At 41.1% G+C, this 10,490-nt stretch overlaps 1 protein-coding gene across 6 annotated transcripts in view; it reads left to right on the forward strand.

Annotated features, from left to right (window-relative positions):
- The window catches only part of PPHLN1 (periphilin 1), a 152,174-nt gene extending 149,616 nt beyond the window's left edge, over positions 1-2,558 (forward strand). For all 6 annotated transcript variants that reach the window (XM_068560062.1, XM_068560065.1, XM_068560064.1 and 3 more), the window contains one exon: positions 177-2,558. In XM_068560062.1, coding sequence (XP_068416163.1) covers positions 177-371 — 195 coding nt within the window. In that variant the 3' untranslated portion in view covers positions 372-2,558. The remainder of the gene's footprint in view (positions 1-176) is intronic.
- The last annotated feature ends 7,932 nt before the right edge of the window (positions 2,559-10,490 follow it).

The following is a 10,490-nucleotide window of genomic DNA, read 5'->3' on the forward strand; positions in this document are numbered from 1 at the left end:
CAGAGACAGAGGTTTAAATGGCCTTTGGCAGTAGTGTATACTCAGAGCCAAGAGAGGTTCAGCAGTATTGTGTCTCCCTTTTAGATTTTAGCACCATAGTTCTGCCAGCTGAATCAGCTCAATGTTTGGCTAATTTAATTATTCTTAGCTAACCACAATGTATTTCATCTTTCTAGGTTTACCGACAAGACTGTGAAACTTTTGGGATGGTTGTGAAAATGCTGATTGAAAAAGATCCTTCATTAGAAAAGTCTATACAGTTTGCATTGAGACAGAATTTACATGAAATAGGTGAGCGGTGTGTTGAAGAACTCAAGCATTTTATTGCAGAGTATGATACCTCTAGTCAAGATTTTGGAGAGCCTTTTTAGATTACTTGCTCAGGCAAAAAAAAAAACGTTTCTAGATTTTTTTCCCCCTGGATTGTGTAAATCCTTAATATATGGAATTTTTGTGATGAAGGGAAATACTTTATGATAGTGACCATATTTCCAGTATCAAATAAACATCTAAAATAGTCTAAGATATTTTAATTCGAATTTTTTTAATCTACATGTAGAGCTTCCTAATCCATACTTATCTTTTTTTCCCTCCTAAAATGATGGTCAGTTAATTTTTTAAGCTTTCTTGAAAATGCAGTCCTGGAGAGCAGCTTTCTGTACTTACTCATGTCCTGTAGTCTTCCTTAGTATGCGATCATTTGTTTGGTCACACTAATGTACTGTATAGGTTAGAGATCATTCCACTTAAATATTTATAGTCTTTTTGCATTTCATAGTCAGTGATACCATGTGAAGATGTTAGAATCCTGAGGTGATTTTTATTGACTTGTTGCTTGCTTATCTTAGGCTTTGTAACTTTTAATATGTTTAAGTATATTACCCAAATAAATTGAATACTTCGTTATCGTAGAGAATATTTGCTTTGAGGATAACTCTCATTGTGATAAAACAGAGCACTTAAATCTCTAAAAGTCACCCCATAATAAAATCCTGTTTTCCAAGTAAATGAACTGTCTTCTGTTAAAATGGTGCTGAAACTCCTGACTGGTCTCACTGATGTGTGAGTTTTAAACAATATCATATATAAGACTAAGAGAAGGGGCAATTCGAGATGAAAGATGAGGCCTATTTTAAAGTTGAGATTTCTTTAAAACTTTCTAACCAGAATAGAAAAATTTACAATATGGGGGAGTAGTGGAGTTTCATTTTTTCCGTAGGCCCATATTCCCCATCTCAAGAAAGAAGGTGATAGATGACATATCCATAATTAAACCATTTACAGATTATGCCTTTGTTAATCTCTGTTTGTAGTCTAACAGACTCTTTGTTCTGCTGCCCTTTTTAGGGGTTCATAGCCCTCTAAAAGTGTTCTTGAACGAAACAAAGCAGAGTAGGCTGTAAGCCTAGCACAACTACCCTTCACCAAGCAGCCTATTCTATGTAAACAGTCCTTCATGAGCGAGCCATCCAAATCACGGGTTAGTTAAGAATCTAACTGGGACAATTAGGATATTCCACTCATTTCCTGATCACTTCCAGCTGCCCAATGGCATTTAGCCAAAATATGTAATTTCATGGCATGTGTTCGGAAACCTTTAAAAATGTTTGTTATTGCTACCCAATTTCATTATCCTCCCATCCTCTTTCCATTTCCACTCTCTTCTCACTTGAATTCTGGCATTATTTTTAGTGGCCTCTATTGATTATATCCAGAGAGCTACCCCAGAGTAGATAAAAATTATATTAAAAGTGAAAATAGCAGTGTAAATAATTGTAGTGGATCCTGTAATGCGTGCCTCAAAATATGTATTATGCCATTCCACAAATTAAAAAACTAACTGAAGGCAACAATTATTAAGTTTCCTATATGAGACCACCTTGAATTTAGATATTGTACATAAGCCAAAACTAAACCCTACCTATCATCTTTGCTATTTTTCCCTAATGTGAACAGTGGTTTTATCTGTTATCCACATTAGAAAGACTAAGAAAGTAGTCTTGTTTCTCTCTTGCGCCAATGTTTTTCTTGTTAAATATTCTAATTCCAGGATTCATTTCCTTAAGTCAAGATGTCACAAGTTTAAAAATAAAACTTGAGACTCAACTACCTTGAGGCAAAGGAGTTGTTCACTTTGTTGAAATTCATTAAACTAGAGAAGTTTTACTCACAGATGCATTTAAATATAGGTTCAACAGATAATTCCTTTTCCCCTTTCCCCAAATTACATTCAACATTTAAAGCTGTTTATAGCTTGCCATCAGCATTATTCTGGTAGGCTTGTCAGTGTTAAATCTTTTATTTTTAAAGCTTTTTAAAGTCTTATTTTAAGATAGATGAATTCAGATATGTGCCAGAGTATGTATGTTGCAAAATGTTCTTGATTAAAGAAATTTGTTTGTAAATGATCCATTGTTTTTGAGTGTGCCCAATTCCTGTGATAAAGGTTTCACTGTCTTACCATAAAGCCTTGATGATCAACAGGGGAAGAGCAGATATTGTGAAGCTTTTTGTGAATTTTAAAAGTGCAAAATAAAGCAACTGGGTTTAAATAATTAGATTGTCTTTTTTTTTTTTTTTTTTCTTAACAGGCTTAGAGTGTCTTGCTTAAATGTAGATTTTTATTACCCTCTACTGCAAGATGGCTCCTGACTCAGCAGCAGGATGGAGGAAATTTGAGGATTGAGAAACTATTAACTTTGGTGACTTGGGGAGTCTCCATGTCTGAGAAAGCAGTTAAGCGAGATAAGATTGAGCGTACAGTAGTGCCCAGTAATTGTGTAATTAGGAATCTGAGTTTCAGAGAATTACAGAATTAAAATCCTACGTCTTTATAGTAACCTCTGGAGGACAGGAACCACATTGTCTTTGTGACCCCAGTTCCTAGCATAGTTTGGAACGTTGTTGGTCCTCCTATTTTTTGATGCTTCACAAAAGAAGTGACATTTGATCCCCTGGGTCTGGGAGGAATAGGACTTATTCAGGGAGAGAATGAAGAGTATTAGAAGTTCAGGTTGGGGAAGACAATAGGGGATGAATGTAGGAAAAGGTAGGTTGAGAGCAGAATATGAAGGACTTTGAATCCAAAATCTCCTGCTTAAGAATAAGATTTTAAAATAATCACCTTTGTATTTATTCTTGCCAAAAATGTTGATTTCTCACAGCCCCTCAGCTACTTCCCAGCCCTGAGCCAATTCACAGACCCAGAACCTCACGAAGGAAAGGGAGGGCAGATCCCCTTAAGAAAGGAAGGACTGTGCTACAATGCCGAAATATTGTATAGTGGTTTCAGCTTCATTTCACACTTCTTCCTACAAGGGATCCTAAACCCCCAGGAGAGCGCTGACAGTTTTTTGGCAACAACTTTGGAGATGGTGATCTGGTCATCCCTGAAATATTCATGGTGGACAATATTCAGTGTTTTGGGCAGCCAGCCACCCAAGCGGCATAATGTCTGTCACACTGCTCAGGCTGGCACCGGCACCTCCAGTGAGTAGTGGCCACATTCTGCTTGTTAGACCAAGGTTTGTGGGTTAGTATCTCCTTCTTGGCAGTTCTCTTGAGAGCACTGATGGTACCCAATTCAGTGAAAAAGAAAAAAGTGCTGGGGCGGGGGCAGCTAGTAAAACTAAGGTATAGTTAGCAGAATCTATTCTTCCCTTTTCCCGTGGTAATGGAATTGAAATTGAGTCACATGACAGCCTAATTAGGACTATATTTGCTGTGTCCCTCTCGTCACAGGTGTGATCAGGTGACTAAGTTCTCTCCTGTGGAGTTTGAGTGGAAGTGCTGCTACTTCTGGGCTGGGACCCTTAGGACAGTGAATGTACCTCCTTCATGCTCTCTCTTATCCCTTCCCTAAAGTAATAGGAATAGCAGCCCAGCCTTGAATTGTTGCAGAGCCACAAGATGGAAGGTGCCTGGATCCCTGTGTGACCATATGGAGTGCTGAACTGTTATGTGAAAGAGGAATCAATGTCTTTATGGTTTAAGCCATATTATTGGTTTCTGGTTAGCAGCTCACCTTTTGCTCAAACTAATACAAATGATATTGGAGGGTTAGCTTCACTGAAGTTGGCTTTCAGCAGGCTGCACCAGTCCTGCATTTCCATTGTACGATAATAATTGATCTTGGAGTAATGGGGACTGATTATATAAAAGGCTTTGCTAGTCTACTGTAGAGTCTGTTTCAAGTTGTGTTTAAGATGTCACTTGATGACGAATATTGTTAAGGCTGTGTGCACATTTGTATAGCAGTAGAGACAGCCTGCTTTTTATAGCATGTTGTTTTTTGAGCTCTGCTCCCATAGATTAATGGTGTTCTGATGTTAGACCATTACTATTGAAATTGTGTAAGGTTTTTTGGGGGGTTTTGTGTTTTATTTTTTATTGAGGTAACATTTGTTTATAACATATGTTTCATGTGTACAACCTTATATTTCTACTTCTGTATACTCTACAGTGTGCTCACCACCAAAAATTTAGTTTCCATCCATCACCATACAGTTGATCCCCTTTACCCATTTCACCCTCCCTCCCACCCCTACCCCTCTGGTAACCACTGCTCCGTTCTCTGTATCTACATGTTTGTTTTTGTTTGGTTTGCGCATTTGTTTTGTTTTTTTATATTTCACATGAGTGAAATCATATGGTATTTGTCTTTCTCCGTTTGACTTACTCACTTAGCATGATACCCTCAAGGTTTATCCATGTTGCTGCAAATGGCAAGATATTCTTTTTTATGGTTGAGTAGTAGCCCATTGTATATATGTACCACATCTTTATCAATTCATCAGATGGGCTTCTAGGTTGTTTTCATATCTTGGCTATTGTGAACACAGGCGTGCATGTATCTTTTTAACTTACTGTTTTCATATTTGTTGGATAAATACCAAAAAGTGGGATAGTTGGATCACATGGTAGTTCTAAATTATTCTGAGGAACCTCCATACAGTTTTCTGTAGAGGCTGCACCAATTTATATTCCCACCAACAGTGTATGAGAGTTCCTTTTTCTCCACGTCCTCACCAACACTTGTTTAAAATTGTGTAAGGTTTTAAATCTTTTTTCCATTTGTGTGTGTATGTGAGAGAGAGAAAAGGTTGAAGTTTATTGAAATATAAACACTTGAGGACATGTAAGGTAGAAAATAACCACAACATACACAGACACTTGCTGCAAGAGGACATCTGAGGTTTCTATCCACCGCCTAAGCTGCCCATGTGTGGTCATGTTTTTCCTGGTTAGAACACGTATGAGATGGGGAGAGGAGAGGACAGAGTAGCCCTGGCTGACTGGCACGTGGCCTTCAGGACTGCACCACCCGGGAAAGCTCCTCCTGGCTCAGGGCCCTGTTCCGGGGACTCCTGCTGGTGCCCCCTCTCAGGCTTTCTGGCTGAGACCCTGCTGTTGTCCTTGAGGGCAGCGAGGGTTCACTGAGAGGGTAAGCCTGGGCGGGCTGCCCGGGGAAAGGGAGAGGATCCGGTGACAAGACACGGTACGCTGTCCCTGCATCCTTTGAGTGGGAAGAGGCCATCCTTCATGACCAAACGCCTGAGAAAGACACACGGACCAAACGTCTGCGATGCCTTCAAGCGGGCCCAGCACCAGCCGACGGGTGTGCCCACACCCTACGCTCGCCTGAGGCTTCTGAGGCCAGAAAGGGGGTCGGCCCCCAGCAGGTGGGGCTGCGTGTGTGTGTGTGTGTGTGTGTGAGAGAGAGTGTGGAGGGCTCAGGGAGGGGAGAGAGAAGCTACAGTCCAGCAGAACTGCCGCTCAGCAGGCTGAGGTTTCGTGCTCAAGCGTTCGCGTTCCCTTTCCTTTACTGACCAGGACTGAACCTTAGCCATGATGTGGGCTCGGCCAGTGTGGCTTTCCACCATCCCAGTGGGTGGAGTTCTACTGAACCCTGTGGGCCTTACTCAACCGAGAGGTGAGTCTTGTGTGAAAGTCACCTTTTCTTTCCAACACGAGCAACCTGGTCCACCCCAGCGGCCAAGAGGAGAGGCACTGCTTTCTCAACATCTCATCCTCTGGGGCAGCTCAACCTCTGCTGCAAAGGCCACGGCCTCCCAGTCCTGAGGTGGGAATGTTGAGTGAAGGAGATAAGCCCTGCAAGCGGGGGGAGGGGCACGGGACTAGTCCCACCTTGTAAGAATTTCCCAGTTTTAAAAACTTTGTATTCTACTTCTGTGTAGACTCTAGTGTACCATATCGGATGTAGCTTACAGTACATTTCAGGTTTAAGATACTAAGTGTAGGATTCAGAGGAGCACCATGATTTTCATTTGTTTCATTATCTGAACAAGGTTAGAATGGCCACGCTAGTGTTTTTTAGATTCACACACATTTTCACAGGTTATAAGCCAATGAGGATTTTTTTCTCACTTTACAGTTAAGGGCAGAAGGTATAAGTCATCTAAGGTCATATAGCAGGAAGGGGCAGAGGCAAGGTTTTACCCAAATCTTTCAATTCTACACTAAGTGTTTGTTCTTGGAAGAAGTGGAAGTTAGGTGGTCATTCAGAACTAGGTTCCAATCCTGACTCCAGGACACACTAGCTATTGGTATGTACAGTTAAAGTGTGATATGACTGTAATGGGCAATATATAAAAATAACTTTACAGAAAAGTTTCGATAACTTTCAAATCCTAGCTCAGTAGATTTTTCCTGGTTTTCACCTATCGGTTCCCATGACCTGTGCTTTGGAGTTAGTTTAGAACACACCTTTGAGGCTCCTAAGAGGCGGTTGTTAAGGGGCAGGTAGCAGGTAGGGTCACAGGGCCCACAGCCAGAGCTCTTTCTTCGGCTGCGGTACTTGGACCCACGGTGGTTTGCCAAGAGCCATTTCAGTGGAATGAGCCTGGTAATTCAACTCTCCTATTCTAGGAGCCAAGATTAAACACAGTTAACACTTTTTCAGCTTTGCTTACAACTTGTTCAGAGATTCCAGACTATGCTGCCAATAGCATTGTAGAAAAAAATCTTACTTTTCATCCTGTTAATTGGGGAGAAACAGCATTTGGGAGGAAAATATCTTGTCTTCCACATACTCTGTGCCATCTCCAGACTGCCTACAGGCTCTGATAGGGAGATAACCATTTCCAAACTTCATGGTTTAGTTTAACCTCTTGCCCATTCAGAGTCCCAAGCATTAATATAAAAAAGCACCAACCGTCTTTACAGTTCCCAACTCCCATAAGCCATGGTGATTTGTTTGGAAGGATCATCCTTTTAGGAATCCTTGCCTAATATGTTGGTAAATGAAAGAGTCAGAAAAGGGAAACAACACTTTATGCTGAGTGGGAAGACTTTTCTGTTGGCTGACCCAATAAATTCAGTCTCCACAGAATACTGAAGCTGGAAGGAGACCTTTGGGGGTGGTTGAGTACTCTCATTTCACGGAAGTGGAAACTGGGTCAGAGCTTTTAACCCGCCTGAGTGAATGAGAGAGGTGAGTCTCCTAACCCAGATCTCCTGAATCCTGAAGTCCAGTGTGCTTTGTGTCACTCCAAGGTCAGCTTTATGGTAGATTTATATTAGACCAGTAATCACCTTTTCCAGCATCAGTTACTTGGTTCGTTGACCTAAGAACACTACAACAAGTATTAGCATTTAAGAGAACTAGTTTCATATTTTTAGTATTTTTATGTTGTCTGGAATCAAATGCTTCTGGAGAATGGGCTGCAAGTTACTTCTAAAGTTGTCCTAAACAGCACCTGGTATACACACAGCAGTAGGGATGTGAAATTTCTTTTGCAAAAAGAGAAGTTGAGGCTAAAATGGATCTCTAAAATGGGACTACCTGACCAGCTAGCTGGGTCTGTTGAAAAAGAATAGACTGGCCTCTGATCCTGTGACCAAGTCTATACACGTACCCCATGTCTTACTTTTCCTCCACACTTCCTTCCTAAACATTTTGTGGAAGCCACCCTTCAACTTTCTTCCCCTGGTAGAGTTATTGCTTCTGTGACTTTGGCAAAACATGAGCTCAGAGATGCAAATTTCAGTTGCTCCTGTGTATTTCTCCCGTTTACCTGGAAGACTTCCTCGTGTGCTTGAAAGTGAACAGAAAACCCATGTGACTGTACAGGAGCATGCCTTATTTTTAGACAGTTCGAAGAATGGCTAGAGAATCTAACTAGGCAATTAGCAATTTTCTCATTTGCCTAATTAAAAAGGTTTTTTATAATTGTGTTGCGAACATTAAATTGGTAATGAGGCTCTTAGTGGAATTTTTTTTAATCCCAATAGTTTTTCTTCCTTGTGCCTCAAAAAAAGGTCACATGTATTTCTGTAAACAGTAATTAGTCGTGCCTCCTCGAGACAGCTCTAAGAGACAGCTTCAAGTGCTTAATTTATAACCCATGTATTGGTGGCTTGCTGATGGCAGGCTCATTTTGTTCAGAGGGTTTCAGAAATGTTTGAATTAGTTGCTAGCATTGAGAATCTGGCAGATGTTTTACAGAAGTTCAAATTCCTGGTTCCTTTTGTAAAGTCTGAAGGTCTAGCATGTACACTGCTTCTCTGTCCACAGTGGCAGTCGAGTGCGCCTTAGGAGAGAGCAGGTCAGTCAACCAAAGCCTGCCCACACAGTGTTGACAATCCTGTGCGCTACGCACCCTCGGGCACTCCCCAAACACCTCCACACCCATACTTGCCCAGCCTGTCACCCAAGGACTTTGTGGGGCAGGGCCACATGCCACACAGGGAAATCTAGCAGTCTTCAGTGCCCATTCCAATTTTACTACCCTTTTAAGATGGCCCGTGCTTTGTATCTAAAGTGAGAGGGGTTAGACAGCAAATCTCTCCTTGCACTTCTGGTACTTTTTATTTAACTCAGGAACTGGAAAGCAGAGTGCCAAGAAGAGCAAGTGCATACACAAGGTGAATCATTTTCTTTTACTGAGTGCTGAAAGGAGTTCCCATTGACATTTTATCAGCATCCCTACATGGGCTGTAAGCAAAATGTTCTCCAGTTTGGTCTGAAGTGAGGAAAATGCAATCATTAGGGTTCTGCTTCACCCATGTAGAGATTAGAGGCAGTGTTTTAATATTTGATATTTACCTTGGGACCAAATTTTAGAGTTTAGTGACTGACTAGACACTTTGTTAACTAAATCTATATGAACACTTTATAGCAACTGTAGGCCTAGTTTTCTAGCCTAATTAATTCTTTACAGAACTGCAAGGTAGCTGCTTCCCTTTCTTCCTTTGTAGATAGTCTTCTTTGTTATTGCTATTAACCAAGATTTAAAAGCTTTAAAGGTTATGTTATTATTATGAATAAATATTTCTGCATTCCCTTAATCCTTTGGCAATCTGTATAACCCTTATATAAGGAAATGAAAAGATGAATAGGGTGATTATTGCCAGAAGCAAAAGCAACTATGACTTGAAAACTACCGAGGACAGTGACTTCAGCTTATACCTGCCTTTCTCCAGGTTAAGTAAGGCTGAATATTACCTGTTTACTATTTGTTATCCATCCTTTCCAAGCAACAGTCTTTTCTAAAAGGATGCCCACTGTTTGCAGCATAGGATCTGAAAAGGTCTTCAAAAATCAGGAAGTCTGCTCCTGTGTCACGTGAGATTGTGAGGGAAGAAGCACTCTCATACTTGTAAATGTAGAGCAGGAGATGGCCTTCTGGAGGAAAACTGGTGATAACCATCAAAATTTTAAATGCATGACCCTTGTCCCAGGAACTGTGCTGCTCAGAATTTATGTGCATATGTGCCAGTGCAGGATAAGGTGTCTATGAGGAAATTCAAGCCCATCACTAAAGGACTGGTGACGTAAATTATGGTATATCCAAAAGTAGACTATTATGCAGTCATTACAAGAACAGAATGAGGCAGACCTATATGCACTAACGTGGAATGTCCACATGTAAAGTGAGAAAAGCAAGTTTAAGCCGGTCTAGTTTGCTGCCATTTTTAAAAGATACATTAATGTAAATATGGTTTGAACATCTGAAGGATACACTAGAAATGGGTAACAGTGGTTCCTTCTAGGGAGGGGAACTGAGGGGTGGAGAGTGGAAAGGAGATTCTTCACTGTTTTTTGTTGTTGTTTTTTAACCACGTGTGTGCATTTTCTTTTCACTGCTATGTTTTTAAAATGAACCAGACAAGGGAAACGATGATACAGTTATTGAGGAAAGAGCTCTCCCCTCATTGGTGTGTTTCTGAAGGGGCTCTGTCTAGCCCAGATACCAAACCTTGCCCCATCCAGGGGAGGATATAGTGGATGCTGTCGAGCACTGGTTTTCCTGTTGGATTCAGGTCTGCCCTCCCAAGGCCTAACAGCTTTCCCCCATACCAGCAAATACGGACAGCTTTGCTTCTGTGCCTCAACTTCTATTTTGTGCCGACTGGTAGGGTAAGTGGACACGCAGGAGTCAAATGTTGGTCTGTTAATGGTAGGAGAACGGCACGGTAAATCAAAGGAGCAAAATGGATCCAGTGATCTGGATATGTTTGCAGAGATC

This window comes from Eschrichtius robustus, chromosome 13, assembly GCF_028021215.1.
Source record: "Eschrichtius robustus isolate mEscRob2 chromosome 13, mEscRob2.pri, whole genome shotgun sequence".
NCBI lineage: Eukaryota > Metazoa > Chordata > Mammalia > Artiodactyla > Eschrichtiidae > Eschrichtius > Eschrichtius robustus.